The sequence below is a fragment of the Rosa chinensis genome, chromosome 7 (assembly GCF_002994745.2).
Source record: "Rosa chinensis cultivar Old Blush chromosome 7, RchiOBHm-V2, whole genome shotgun sequence".
Classification (NCBI taxonomy): Eukaryota; Viridiplantae; Streptophyta; class Magnoliopsida; order Rosales; family Rosaceae; genus Rosa; species Rosa chinensis.
Genome location: NC_037094.1, coordinates 51,327,878 through 51,342,897, shown reverse-complemented (window position 1 = coordinate 51,342,897; position 15,020 = coordinate 51,327,878). Strand labels below are relative to the sequence as shown.

At 38.4% G+C, this 15,020-nt stretch overlaps 2 protein-coding genes across 3 annotated transcripts; one reads left to right on the top strand and one right to left on the bottom strand.

The window, feature by feature from the left end:
• The first annotated feature begins 450 nt into the window (after nucleotides 1-450).
• Nucleotides 451-9,599, top strand: LOC112180278 (threonylcarbamoyladenosine tRNA methylthiotransferase). 2 transcript variants are annotated; one of them, XM_024318805.2, is made up of 11 exons: nucleotides 451-707; nucleotides 795-833; nucleotides 2,545-2,636; nucleotides 5,615-5,864; nucleotides 6,043-6,162; nucleotides 6,235-6,310; nucleotides 6,719-6,927; nucleotides 7,104-7,212; nucleotides 7,661-7,753; nucleotides 8,032-8,192; nucleotides 8,841-9,599. In XM_024318805.2, the coding sequence occupies exons 1-11, from the start codon at nucleotides 531-533 to the stop codon at nucleotides 9,396-9,398; spliced, it is 1,884 nt and encodes a 627-aa protein (XP_024174573.1). In that variant the 5' UTR covers nucleotides 451-530; the 3' UTR covers nucleotides 9,399-9,599. The 2 variants fall into 2 exon arrangements, with proteins under 2 accessions (XP_024174573.1, XP_024174576.1); XM_024318808.2 differs by lacking the exon at nucleotides 451-707 and having other exon boundaries at nucleotides 812-833; nucleotides 5,623-5,864.
• Nucleotides 9,600-9,733: 134 nt separating this feature from the next.
• On the bottom strand, nucleotides 9,734-13,356 carry LOC112180277 (FT-interacting protein 7). The gene has a single exon (XM_024318804.2). The coding sequence runs from the start codon at nucleotides 13,048-13,050 to the stop codon at nucleotides 9,928-9,930; it is 3,123 nt and encodes a 1,040-aa protein (XP_024174572.1). The 5' UTR covers nucleotides 13,051-13,356; the 3' UTR covers nucleotides 9,734-9,927.
• Nucleotides 13,357-15,020: the final 1,664 nt, after the last annotated feature.

The window sequence follows — 15,020 nt, the reverse complement described above, 5'->3', positions numbered from 1 at the left end:
ATGAGGCGGTTCACAACATAGCCAAGAAATAACTTCGATACCAAAATCTAATATATTGTTGTTGATTTTTTTGGAAATATGGACGTTCATCGATCAGTGTCATTAATTATTCCTGACTAGGGTTCTTTGTTTGCATTTTCATTCACTTCATTACATAAAGGAGAAGATAACTCTAAAGTAGGATAGTATATTCCAACTATGTTTCTTTATTTTTGATATATATGTCTCTTTTGGTAATTTAACACACTCATAAAATCTGATATTGGATGTATGAAAAAAAAGAAGTGCATTTAGTATTTAGATGTGTGTGAATAAAATTTCTCTTATGGTAAATATTTAAAGAAATGCTTCAGAAAAGAAAATTCAAAATTGGATTTTCGGTTGACGAGCAATTTTCCATTAAAAAAAAAAAACATATGAAGGAAAAAGAATATATGGGAAAAATAAAAAATAAAATTAGTGAAAGAAGTAGGCAGAGGTCACAAAACCTCGCTTACTGGGGCTTTGTGTGTGTCAGCGGAAGGCGGAGCATGGAGGACATTGAGGATTTGTTCATTGGTGGCGGAGGAGCTCCTCCGGGTTTCCGCTTGCCGGTTACATCCGTCGGACTCAATCCAAAGAAGAAGAAGAAACCCGATCTCAATGGCAACCTCTCTCAAATCAAACACCCACTCGCTCCTCTCTCCCCTAAAGTCCCTGGCACTCAGGTACCTCTCTCTCTCTCTCTCTCTCTCTGTATCTACGAATATGATTGCTTTTGTCTAATAACTTTAGCTTCACTCTTTGTGTGGCAGACTATATATATCAAGACATTTGGATGCTCCCACAACCAGGTAGGCTTTTATGGTTTCCTCTTCTTTTCTTTGTGCTTCATATTACGAGTTGATGCAATTTTGTTTCGATTTCCTCTGCATTTAGTTATATATGTTGTCGATTTGCGGTTTTTGCCGAGTTAAATATGTTTGGAGAATATGATGTGTTCAGTCTAATGGAGTAGATGAAATTGAGAGCTTTTACGTGGTTATCGGAAACAATCCTTTTACCAAATCGACAGACAAGACTGCTACATGTTTTTTGATTAAAAGAAAAATTTGATAGATTAATGCAACCATATAAAAAAAAAAAAAAAAAGGCTGGAAGGAGTAGGTTTCAAGGGCATATTGTAGGTTATCTTCTTACAGCAAGCATCCTGTCGTCCAATACGAAGCTTTATATAATTTGGCGGCTTTGTCTGCTCTAATTTATGTATGTGTCAGATACAAGTGCACTTCCGCTGACCTTAGTGAGCAATCTTTAGAACATTTAATCTTTTGGCTCTAGTTTACTTACTCACTCGATCACTCTTTGAAGTGCCAGCATCAGTTTATGGTTACTAACTCAATTTGTGTAATTGTTCTTTTGAGCAAGTCATACCTAATACGTGGAGTATCACATTATATATAATTGTGTTAATTTGTCAAAATATACTTCTTCTGTCAAAAGTATTCTGTAAGTTTAGAAATTATTTGGGAATGATTATACATTTTGTTATTTTATTCTACATATGTGGTTATGGTGCAGAAAGTGTTGTAGGAACATGCCCCATTCTTAACGAACATAACCCCCCCCCCCCGGGGGATTCTCTCACACCACTTTGTAAAATACGTTTGACCTGTTTGTATGCCCCATTCTTAATGAACATTCATTCCCTTTCTCCATCATTCTGTGGTTCTTAACTGTACTTTTGTAATTGTTTTTTTATTTTGTGTGTTTGGGGGGGGGCATTAATATCGGAAGCTTCAATGATTGAGCTGTTCTCAATCCTTTCAATGAACTGTTGTTTGTTTTGCAGTACTTCAAATTATAGATGTGCAGAAAGTGCCAACATCATTCTGTGGTTCTTAACTGTATTTTTGTAATCGTTCAATTAGTCATTTATTCCTAAAACATGAAGTATATACAATTGTTTTATGCTTCTCTGTCAAATGATTTTCTGGACATTTTGAAATTACTTGGCAATATATGGTAATAGTTATTTTCTTATCTTACTCTACATATATGGGTACGGTGCAGGCTGTAGGCAAATATATTAGGAGTAGAAAAAAGGATACCACTTTGTAAAGAACATTTCACTTGTTTGTATGCCCCATTCTTCACGAATGTGTAGTCAGATATTGTTCAGTTTGGTTTTAACCCAGCCCTCAGCATATGGATCTTTTGTTGACCGCAGTCTATGTTAGAACCACCATAGCTGTCTTGACTCTACTACCTTACCAAAAAAACTAAATTAGTATCTGGTTTATTCAATTTTCCCATAATTTAGGGTGGTTGTCTGTGTATTCAAACTTCTTATTAACTCCAGCTCTTAGTTCTCTTTACTTTGGTTGACCGTTATTGTGAAATTAGCATCTGAGACGACTAGTCCTGACTCAGGACTCCTGAGTGTTGTTTGTTTGTTTGTTTTTTTTTTGGATTTAATATATCTATTTTCATTCATCACAAATTCAATCACAATAAATTTCTCATTTTGTCTTTTGTTTTTCTTTTACTTTGTTAATGTGTCAGAGTGACAGCGAATATATGGCTGGTCAACTTTCAGCTTTTGGTTATTCGTTAAGTGACAATCCTGAGGATGCAGACCTATGGCTCATAAATACGTGAGGATACTTTTATTTCCCCTCTCATTTTTGCATTTTGTTTTATCTTACACTGCATATAATCTCACAGGTCATACTTTTCTAATTGAAGTGAAGAGATTATGTGATGTTGCTTCAATTGACTGTGACATTATTTTTTTCTTATAGTTATTTATGTAGTTGATAGATTGTATTCTAGCAATGTTTGTGAACTTAGGGGAGCTATTTTGGATGCTGTTCCTGTAGTTAAGTCAACTATTCTTTTTCAAATCTCTTGTTTGATGATGATAATTGTTATTGCCTCTCCTATTTTGTAAAGAAAGTGGTAGCATGCATTATTGTTGTTCTTTTTTATTTCTTTTTTATATTTAGAAAAAAAAAACTGAAATATATTGAAAGAGACAGCAAAATACACTAGTTGACAACAAGGAAATGCAGACTTCAAAGATAACATCACTATGGAGAAGGAAGACCTGTGGGAGAGAGTCAAGTTCTGGGCATCCTTATGGGTTTCTATTTCTAAGGAATTCAAGGATTATAATCTTTCTTCCATTATACTTAACTGGCAAGCAGCTGTAGTATAAGCCCCTAAGCCTTGATTAGTATTATTACACGAGATGCTAGACCTATAGCCCTAGCTGCCCTCTTTAGATCATTAAAGAGGACTCCTTGTCCGCCTCCCTGTATCTCGATTTTTGCTTTTTTAATAAAAAGCTGTTTCTTCTAAAAAAAGAAGAAGAAGATAACATCACTATCAACTCATTGTCTTTCCAATCTATCATAAAGCTGAAAGGTAATAATTTCTGAACTCAGAAGAAATCAAAGCCCACAAAGCGGGCCAGAAACTAACTCGAATTCTTTTTAAAGATTCTTTTATTATGCTTCATCTAATTAACCCAAAAACCTGCTAATGTGGTTCTTGTTATGAGGAAATCTTGACTTTTCTTAGATACAATCTATAAACTTTAAGGCAATATAAGTGATGAAGTAAAACTATTCTTGGTTGTTTCTCTTGGAAGATAGGGTGATTTGTTGGTGCTTACATGCTAGGTTCAAGCATTTAAAATTTGATGATCGCATTCACTCTGGCCTCATGTGCACTTAGAAAAATAACTCTACTCAATCTAAATTAAGGAAGAACAGCACTCAAAACCTATCAATGGTGATTCACTTTTATTTCATCTGAAATCCTCAATGATGTAAAAGGGTAAACTGCCTGATGGGTACAAGTTGATGTTGTACCATTGCCCCTAGAAGGATTAACTCTTGTATCAGTTCAGGAAAGAAGGCCTAATGCTTAAGTGTAATTCCTTTATTGCATCATGTGTAAAAGGGAGGATGAAAGTGTGTTCCATACTTTCATATTTTTTATCCATTGTTCTTTGCTTTGATCTTATGGCAGAAATTGCTTAGCAAAGGGGTGTATAATTGGGATGTTCCTTCTTTTTTGTATCTCGTTGGGCTTTTGTTTTATGGTATTGCATTTGATTCTGATGACAATATTTAGGTATTTGGATGAAGATGATATGTTTTTTGGAGAAGTGTTGGGAGGAGGTGTAATTCTTGTTGGTGCTGTTTCATTTTTCCCATCTAGGCACAGAGTTGAAGAGTGTTTCTTGATCAGTCCTTTTTCTTTGTCACACTCATTGAGTTGCTGTCATTTCACAATTGATGGTGACTGGGATATGATCTTAGTCCCATTTGCATGTTTATCAAATTAATTGAAAGGGTTAACACAGTCTAGTTTTTCAAACTAGCTACTTAAAAGAATTCATTTTCACTACATTTGCAACTTCTTGAAAATATGTTTCAAGGTAAAACATGCCATCATCATTGTTAAGAACTGGGAGGGGGATCACAAATTTTTTGAAAGCAATACGTTTGTACCTGAAACTACACTATAAAAGGGCTGGTGCAACCTTCTCTTCCTCAATGTATCCCTTTTCTGTAAGTAGGAGGGCTAAAGACACTCCTAACTATGGGTGTTAGTTTAATTTGTTGTTCATAGAAAAGTTAATACCTGTGATGTGGTTCAAACGTCAAAGGAGATGACTTCTGTTTGTCTTTCCCTTGATTGGTGTTCAATATTCAAAGATGGATCTGAGTGAGAATGTTTTCATTGTGAGTTGCATTAGTTCTTTGGAGAAAGATGATGAGGGAGTTTAATGTGAGACGGGACACCAGCTGATGGTGTGTCTTTATCGTTTAATGTTCAAAGATAGATCTGAGTGAGAATATTTTTCTTTTACATTGTGCGGTTGCATTACCTTTTTGGAGAAAGATGTTTAGGGAATCTAATGTAAGCTGGGAAACCCCACAAAGGAGCGGGTTGGTATTGAAGAGATGTGGTGTAATAGCCTTCTGGGTCATTTGTACGGAACAAACAGAAGAATTTGGTGAGACTGTTAGGGGGGAGAAGCTGGACTTGTAGGAATGAGTCCATTTTTGGGTCATTAGCAGTTCCTTTTCAGAGGTTTGTTAGCGTCATTCAAATTGTTTTGCTCTTTCTGCTTGATGTGATTTGTTTTTTAGCCGGTGTAATCAGGTGTGTCTTTGTACTTGTTCCTTATTTGTTAATGAAATCTCGTTTTTATCAAATTCTTTAATTGACAATATGTTGAATAGGTTGATTAAATTCCACAATGAAGTGGCTCCATTCTTGCATTCTTGCATTCAACATTGAAATTGTTCTTGTCACAAATGCATTGTGGTGCTGAAATTTAAAATCTTTCTGCCAATCAAAGCTTTTGTCTCTGCTCTTTCCAGTACTTTAGTATTTGAGTTGGTGTTAGTATCAAAATTTCTAATCAACTAACGAGCATGATGCTATTGCAATATTGCTCCCCTGAACTTGTGTCAGTTGTATGTGCTAGTGCTGCTCCCCTATTTACTTAATGTGCATGTTTATTTTCACTTTGAACTTCAGTTTTCTGTGAAGATGTGTGTTTGGAATTTTTTCCATTTTGTTGTCGATGTGTTGATTTCTTTACTTAATGTAGATGCACAGTTAAATCTCCAAGCCAATCTGCCATGGACACTCTGATAGCAAAAGGCAAAGGTGCGAAAAAGCCCCTGGTGGTAGCTGGGTGTGTGCCTCAAGGAAGTCGAGATATAAAGGAGCTAGATGGTGTCAGTATAGTAGGAGTCCAGCAAATTGACCGTGTGGTTGAAATTGTTGAAGAAACTTTGAAAGGTCACGAGGTGCGGCTTTTAAGCCGTAAGACATTGCCAGCACTGGACCTCCCTAAGGTGCATGTTTTCCCCCCTTCACATTTCTTGGCCATCTTCGGTCCTACTCCTACACTGTTTGTGTTTCTGTTTCCACCGTATACTGTCCACTAGTGTAGAGATGGAGTAGTTGGCTTTCAGTTTTACCTCATATCTCTACCAGTCAAGATTTTATGTATTTGACTTGACTTATCAACAGGTGAGAAAAAACAAGTTCGTTGAGATTCTTCCCATTAATGTTGGCTGTTTAGGTGCTTGCACATACTGCAAAACAAAGCATGCCCGTGGTCATTTAGGGAGTTACACCGTTGATGGACTTGTAAGTATGTCAAATTAGACGATCTTATTCATTTTTATTTGATTTCAATTAATAAGAATAATGGCACTGCAGGTGGGACGTGTAAAATCTGTGATAGCTGATGGAGTCAGGGAAATATGGTTGAGCAGTGAAGATACTGGAGCATATGGTAACTAGTCTTTTGTATATGTATTGTTTCTCTGTTGAGATTGTGTCTCAATCCATTTATACATTGAAGTGGAGTAATTTTTTAAAGCACGATACTATACCCCATATGTTGAACCATAATTTTTTTTTTTTATCTATTTTATTTTCAAGGTTCTGAAGATCATTTCCCAAGTTGACATGTTACATATTCGAAAGAACCAATAGGAAAAAAAAAATAATAAAGTAAGTTCGAAGTATAATGGGATCCTGGGTCCTCCCACATTTTAGTACTAGCGTTTGTTAGATTTTTCTGGGAAATGGTTTCATAGTACATCAAGTAATTTAAAATTAAAGGAAAAAATAAAATAAAAACAGAATTGCTTTTGGCATTTGTTAGTTGAACATTAAGGGGTGCTTTTATGACTCACAGGTCGTGACATTGGGGTCAATCTACCTATTTTATTGAATGCAATTGTCAAGGAGCTTCCTCCTGATGCAAGCACAATGCTTCGAATTGGAATGACAAATCCCCCTTTCATTCTAGAGCACTTGAAAGAAATTGCAGAGGTGTTGCGGCATCCATGTGTATACTCATTTCTTCATGTACCAGTCCAATCTGGAAGTGATGCCGTCTTGACTGTAAGTCCTGAAATATAGTTTTCAAGTTTGTTCATAGACTGGTATCTCGTAGCTGATAATGATTTCGCAGTTTGTTTGTTTGTTTGTTTTTTTTTCTTCTGGTTTTGTTTGAGATTTAATTGCCAGTGTAATATAGAGACCTAGGCTTCCCATGACTTTAGTGCTTCTTGTTTCAGGCAATGAATCGAGAATATACAGTGAGTGAGTTCAAGACTGTTGTAGATACTTTAACTGAGCTTGTGCCAGGGATGCAGATTGCAACTGATATAATTTGTGGATTTCCCGGTCAGTATGTAACATATAAAGTTTACCTTATGGAGGACTTGCTCCTCATTTTTTTTTTTCCTTTAGTTTTTGGCTTATTCTTTAAGATCTAGTGGGTACTTAAGCAATTTTGAGAAGCTCAAAATTGTTACTCATTATATACTTCCAGTAGTTTACGTGGCTTAGTTTTATTGGCAAAAGACATCAAGTGTGCAAGGTTTTGAGTTTCTTTTAAACCTTTGGCTTAGGGTTTAGGGAGCTATTCCCATGGAAGTGTGTGCGTGCGTGTGTAGTTCTTGGAAGAAATGTCCAATACTTGCTTTATTTTACATTATATTGGAGCTATTCCCATGGTTATGAGTAGTTCTGACATAACTTGTGGGATTCTATTATTTTATCAATTACTTCAGCATTAATTAGTCAAGAAGATAGTACTTGAGTAGTTTACACCTATTTCCTGGTTTCTCAGGTGAAACGGATGAAGATTTTGCTCAAACTCGCGACCTTATCAAGGAGTACAAGTTTCCTCAAGTTCATATTTCACAGTTCTATCCTCGACCTGGTATGATAATATGTCTAATTAAAAAAATAAAAAAATTCTCACTAATGCTTTGATATTTTCGATTAATGAATCATAATTACTAATAACTAGTCCCTTCAAGTTGTCTCACTTAATGCCAGAGCTTTTACGGGCAGAAAAAACTCTATTGGTTATGAAAAGGGTAATTTTTGTAACAGAAAGCGAGTCAGTTGAAGTTATTTTGCAGAGTGATAGAGAAATTTGTTAGCAATTACATTAATTCATAACTGACTCTTCTGTTTATCTTTTACCAAATTCAGGAACACCTGCTGCAAGGATGAAAAAGGTCCCCAGTACTGTAGTGAAGAATAGGAGTCGTGAATTAACTTCTGTTTTTGAAGCTTTCACCCCGTATGTTGGAATGGAAGGCAGGGTGGAAAGGATTTGGATAACAGAAGTTGCCGCTGATGGTACTCACTTGGTAAGTTTATGTGCTTCTGAGTGTAAAAGTTGATCTTCTCCTAATTCACTTCCTTTTTTATCAAATTCCTAGTTTACTTATATCATCCATGTCAGTTCTTGTATATTGTTCTGGAAGGAAAACATGATGATAATTTTATGGACTCATACTAGTTTTGAAAGTCAACATGCGAATAACTGCATGCATAGTTTTTTTGAGAGAAAGGAGGTCAGTCTTATTGAGGAAAAGGAAAATTACAAATTACAAGCTAGAAATCATAGTTGATGTTTAAATTGATCGCTGGATCAACATTTCAGGACAATTGAGTTGAGAGCGAATTTTATTTACAACATTTGATGATAATAAAGAAAAATGGTGGCTGACAAGTTGCAATTTATATTTTCTGGCTACATTAAAGACCCTAAATAGATTACTAGTACTAAAAGAAAAATAGAGTGACAACAAATAGGTTTTCATTGATAATGATAGAAAGATAAAAAGAGGCCTTCAACGTACATAGGAGATACTGGATTCTTCTGCTTGCTATTGTGATTGCATGGTCACTGATCTTTTGGTACACCAAGATTGCATCTTAGCAAAAGGTTCTTAAGAGTTTGGGACAATTATAATGAAGTGATTTTTATGATCTGTCTCATTTCTTTTCCCAAGGTCGGTCATACCAAGGGATATGTGCAGGTGCTTGTAGCTGGTCCAGAAAGTATGCTGGGGACTTCAGCTATTGTGAAGATAACGTCAGTTGGAAGGTGGTCGGTATTTGGAGAAGTAATTGAGACTATCCCTGAATCAAATGATAAAGCAGCTGTGGGAAAAGAAAGGCAGAGTCAGGAGAATTGTTTCCCCTGCTCGAACAATTTTGAGACTTGTGCTTGTTCAACAGAGCCTGAAACTTGTGCTTGTGGACCAGAAAGTTGTGGAGAACAGGCTACATTGACAAAATGTTCTGTAACAACTACTGGCGTTCCACTTGAAGATCAGAACAACAGAAATCTGATTGGATGGTTACTAAGGAAGCGAAAGAACCAAGTTCAGAAATTCGTGGAGAATGAAATTGACTTGGGATTAAAGAAAAAGCAAGGGCAGACCCAAGAAAGCATTGGTAAATGGGGTGTTGTAGATAAGGCTCTTCTAGGTGGGATGCTAGCGAGCTTCCTGACTATTGTAGCTGTACTAGCACATCTTGGATTTAGAATTATGTCATCTAAGTAGAGTAATTTTAGTTTTACTAATCCATTTTTGTAATGGTCATGCGGACTTATTTGTTTCGTTGAGAAGAGAATATTTAAGGTATGATTGTAATGTTGGATTATTGTTTGCATCCAAGCTGTTGAATCATGACAGCTATACACGTGATTGATATGCTATTTATTTCAGTGCGTTTCCTCAAGTAATCATATGCTATTTATTTCAGTGCGTTTCCTCATTTGAGTTTTGACCTTACATGCTGGATCGAATGACTATAATTGAACCTAATTGAAGCCGATCACCTTTTCTTCAACTGACCTGACTTACAATGGGATATTTGGAAATAATTGGTCCACAGATTGGATCGACAGAGTGGATGTACATATATTCAGGTAAAGTGCAGGAAGCACATTATCACATTTGTCTTTCCTTGTGCTATATGCTCAGTTTATTTTATGGAATACCCTTTTTCTTTACAAGAATGAGATAAATAAGTAACGAAACTGTTCTTACAAAATAATGAACGTGATGAGTGCAAGTAATAGCTAAAATCTCATAGCATCATATCCGACTTTGATGGCAATCTCTTGAAGAAATTAACAGGTGCAGAAGGCATCTTGCTTCGGAATCGTGGATGCCGTAGCATATAGAGCCCAATCAGCACTGCCACAACCTGGAAGGGAGTAATGTATATGAAAACTGCCCAGATCAACGAGAAGATGATGAAGATTGCTGTAGCCCTTGAATCCCTCCAGCTTAGTAGTGCTTGAGCTCTTTCCCCCTGGGTTGCCAAATCTCCAACCACAGTTTGCACTCTACCCGCCACGCTACGCAACCTGTCATACCTCATTCTCACAATGTCCGAGGGTCGACTTGTGGGGAAGCTGTCGAATTCCTCGTCCAATTCATCCGGGTGTGCAAACTCTGCCTGTGAAATCCGAGCATCCATGTGAGGTGGGTGCCTTGGCCTGAACCTATAGTTCCATAAACCAATCACAAAGAGGTAGAGGAAGATTGTTGGCAGGATCAGCTCTGGGTAGCAAACTAGAATCACGAACAAAACATGCACCAGGCACGTCGTGACGGGGTTTCTCCAGGTGCAAATGTCATTGAACCATCTGCAGACCATGGTGACTCCGCTGAGAACTGACATGATACGGTAGAAGTTGGCTTTGCTTCTCCTCAGACTAAACATATGGTAATCTACATCTAGCATGTACTCAACAGCCTCCCGCCTCAGTGGTGGCTCTGCTCGAGATAGTCGTGCAGCCACAATCTGCATTGCCTGGTGGCGAAGCCAATCAACATACCTAACAGGTATAGGATTGATATAATGCATCTTTGGAAGCAATGGTCTTCCATATTGAGCAACCATATTGACCCAAGCTGTAGAACTGAACCTCAATGCCAACTGAAGTTCTCCATGCTTTTTCAAACCAGAGGGCGTCAAAACCAACAGGGGATAGTAATGTGTATAAATCCGATCAGTTTCTAAAGTGGACAACCTGATTCTTACCTTCCCAATCCTCTGGTCCCTCGAGTCTTCATGGCTTCCATTGATATGATGATTGTCGAAAACACCAACGGTGATGACAGTACATGGGTCATACACTTCCCAAGTATACTGCTCATTCCAGCGAGGGTTCAGAGTGTTGAGAAGTGTTCTAGTTCGAATCCATTTGTTCCCATACTTGGCCACACAGTATGAATCAGTAGTCCTACCCTCCCTACCCTTCATAGGGAGCAAATTCTTGGCACTGAGAATCCCAAGTTCCAGAATTCCAATGTTTGCTTTCCTCAGGTGCTTGGAGGAAGGCTGAAGGTCACTGCTAAAATGTGTAGACTCATCAAGAACATGATACCCTGCATCCAAACAGAGACGGAGATGAATCTTGCTCGAAAACTTCTCTTTCTTTTTCTCACTTTCCTGTTCACCTGCCAATGAAGGCTTCTGGAGATTGTACCAGCGAGGCTCAGGAAGCTTATGATGGTCCAGTCTTTGTGGAAGGTCTCTAACCGGAAGATACACCATTCCTAACAGGTCATCCTTGCCAGGTTCAATCTTGTCACCCACCGCTACGACTAAGACTTCTTGGGTTAATGGCTCAGATGCAACCAACATGAGCTCATCATTCCAAATTGGGTTAATGGTACGAACTTGGGAAGGCCTTGAGACCCTCATCTGATTACCAAGCTGTATCTTCACATATGTGTCCGGAGCTCTGCTTCTGTCTAAAGGGACAAGGTCCTGAGCTTCAAGAACTTGAACTCTAAGATAATATAGTTTTGGTGAGAAGTAAACCTTTGATCTTGTGCTAGCAAGATTGCCATGGCTAATGTCATGTGCATCAGAATGCCAAGCATCAGAAAATGACTCATCAGCTTGAGTCCCAATCCAAACAGCAAGCATGATCTCCCCTCTAACCTTGACCCCATGCTTGTCCTCCAATCTGTACCACTGAGGAGCAAGAGGACTATCCGGCGGAACTCGAACTGGGACATCTGTGAGATCAAATAAAACTCTCCCCACATGATCATCCTTCAAAACATCCTTGTCTTTCACAGTAACTTCCACCAAATTCGACTGCAGCCTCTCCTTGGAGAAAGCGAAAATCTGGTTCCACACCGGGTTTTGATTCTTGTCCAAGTGCCTCGTGACTCCCTTGTAGTTCCCAAGCTTCACTTCCACATAAGGATCAAGGCTTCCAGTCACATCCATGGTTGGAAGATCTCTAGCCTTCACCACACTCACATACAAGTAATGCATCTGCTCCACCAAATCATATGTGCTGGAGGTCTTATCCCCTGTATACCCGCCAGGTCTATACCGGAGGCGGGCCGCCAGTGGTGGACTGGTCTCCACCAACGCATACTCCGGGTTCTGCCTCGGAGGTCCCTGCATCTGCATAACCGTGGCAGCACCCGGACCCGGACCCGCCCGGGCGAAATCCGTCCTTGTTTCAACTTGGGGTGCTTTTTGGTGGTGGGTTTCAAACCCAAACCCGGACGAAGGTGGATGAGCATGAGAGAAAGAAGCAGCAGCAGCACCTCCTGTTCCAATAGAGTGAAAAGTTCTCACTTCCTGTTCCTTCTTCTTCTTCATCATCTTCTCAGCCATGTGATGATGCTCCGCTTCCTCATCCATCATCCTATGAGTATTACCATTGATTTCTTGCAGAGGAGGAGGCGAAAATATATGAGGATTCTCTACGCCACTGGTACTAGCAGTACCAGTTTCAACATTACCATATTCCTGTTGCTGTGACTGAGGAGCGCTACCCGAATCCTGAACCGCATAGATTCGAAGAGCGATGTCACCTTTGATGTTGGAAAACAAGCCCCTTTTGTCAAGTGGGTAACGCTGCACCGTGGCTTCTGACTCGGACAGAGGGACGGAGACGCCGGAGATTCGGACCCGGCCAAGAAAGTTCTTGTGGTGGCCCGCTTTTCTGTCATTGTAGACAACCACTTCGATGGTCTTGTTGGGAAGGTCTCTTGGGTCGGTGACGTTGAACACCAGGTGCTCGTTCCACTGAGGGTTGAGGTCTTTGGGCTTGGTCCGTGTCCTCTGTTTCTGCTGGTCGAAGTCTACTTCCACAAAGGGACTGGCGAAGCCGTCGCTGTCTTTGGGCATGAGGTCGCCGGCGTCATGAACTTCGACTATAAGTTTGATCATGGTGGGGTGATGAGGTGAATGGTGAGATTGAGAGATGGGTGAAAGTTTGTTATGGAGAGAAGTGAAGGGAGACTAGGAGGTGGGTAGTGAAAGAGTAGGAGTGAAGAAGAAGAAGGAGAAGAGAGGAATGGTGGTAGGCAGTGGTGGTGGAGGAGAGAAGAGGTGAGTCATTTTGGTTGAGTAAGAAGACAGGGAACATAAGTTAGAAAGAGAAGAGAGGAGAAGAAAAGAAGAGAGAGAGCGTTTGGTGGTGGTGGTGGTGGTGGTGAGGTGGCCCCTTTGGATCATATGGCTTTTTGATAGGGAAAGATTCTGGTGGGTACATAGTACATCTGTGCTTTTCTCAGAGGACAGAGAGATCATAAATTTCATATTATGGTGATAAGTTACTGGATTAATGCTATATTCAATTACTGATACTTTAGTAGGTGGCTATTTATTATTATTTAGTTTTTTGTGTTCTTGTCACAAGTTAATGTTTACTGATCACCTAGTGGTAAGATTGTTCGAGCGATCTAGCATGAAACCTTTATGTCTAGCGTTCGAGTTTCAACTCCCACCAGTTTGAAGGACTTTCATGTTCGTGTCCCAATGGTAAGGGATTAGTCTAGCTGTGTTGGGATACCCTCGTGGATCTTGACCTAAATAATAACTGGTTGCCAACGTAACAGAGGTAATTTACTATCTCACCTCCGATCAAAAAAAAAAAAAAAGAGTTAATACTCACTAGTACTCATTAGTGATTCGGTTACTGTTAAAGGATGTTGCTAAATATTAACTTATTAAGAGCATCTCCAAAAGAGTAGCTAAATTAAACTTTTAGCTATACAGAACTAGTTTTTAAGGCAAAACTCAACTCAAACAGAATAATTAAAGTAAAGTTAAATATAACCTTTGATAAATTCACTATTTATATTTAACTAATGAATCATGAAATTTAACTCTTCGAAGTGCATTTCCCTTCCTATTGATGAAACAGGTAAATTCAGATTAATGTTACTCACACTTTGAATTTCTTATGTGCATTTTTTAAACACAAACTTTCATACAGTTTCAAATTGATTTAGAATCCGTTTTACTTTCTATAAAATAGGAGCATATTGACACCACCAGCTTTTGTGAGGACACCCTAAAATTCACTCATGATCAGAAATTCTTTTGAAAATACTGTTCTTCTATATACTTGATCATAATTTTGAGATTGATAATTCCACAGAAGTGATTAGTGCCGTATGTAGAGCACTATTGCTTTGTTATATGTATCATAGATACTACAAAATATGGAATATACGATGGATCCTGTTGGTTAATAGCGGGGTGTAGATAATGTTTAAGTGGAGGGGAAGAATGCTCAAAACAAATCTATGGGGGCAGTGAAAGTGATCACTTCATGGATCTGAACATGAAACTTTATGGAAAAGCAGTGTTTCCTTTTGGTAGAATCTCTCCCTGTCAAGGAATGTGGCAAGATCTATTATTGATTCAAATTGTGGAGCTTGTCAAGTCTTTAGGCCTAGCTTAGCTTCGCTATAAAGTTCACCAATATCATTATTCTCCTTTTGCCTACCAAAAGTTGAGAAGATGGCCCCTTTAATTAAAACTATATTTTAATTACTATTTGAAAATCAATTAGTAATTTTCATTCACGGATGATAGGATTAACGTCTTAATCTTCAAACTTTTTCTCTTAAAAAATAAAATAAGAAAGTTAGGGTTGGACAATACTCCGATTCTTTGCATACCATGATCAGTTTTCTATTGTCAAACTAGAGCAGAGGCACAAGTCCGACCCTGAAATTTAACCTCACTCCTAAATGTTCAACAACAACTAGATTGGTTGGTCATTTCAATTTTTCTCACACTATAAAAGTTTACGCAGCTTTCAAGTACATAAAGGTCTTTGGATTTTGTACGCAATTTAGCTTCAACCACAATTTAGCTTCTTTGAATTCCTTTTGCTACATCCTCCT

Excerpts from the sequence above, each read along its gene's own strand:
- LOC112180278 (XM_024318805.2), top strand. The coding sequence starts at position 531 with ATGGAGGACATTGAGGATTTGTTCATTGGTGGCGGAGGAGCTCCTCCG. Across the intron at positions 708-794 it reads CTAAAGTCCCTGGCACTCAG|ACTATATATATCAAGACATT; the intron begins GTACCTCTCTCT and ends TTTGTGTGGCAG. Across the intron at positions 834-2,544 it reads TTGGATGCTCCCACAACCAG|AGTGACAGCGAATATATGGC; the intron begins GTAGGCTTTTAT and ends TTAATGTGTCAG.
- LOC112180277 (XM_024318804.2), bottom strand. The coding sequence starts at position 13,050 with ATGATCAAACTTATAGTCGAAGTTCATGACGCCGGCGACCTCATGCCC.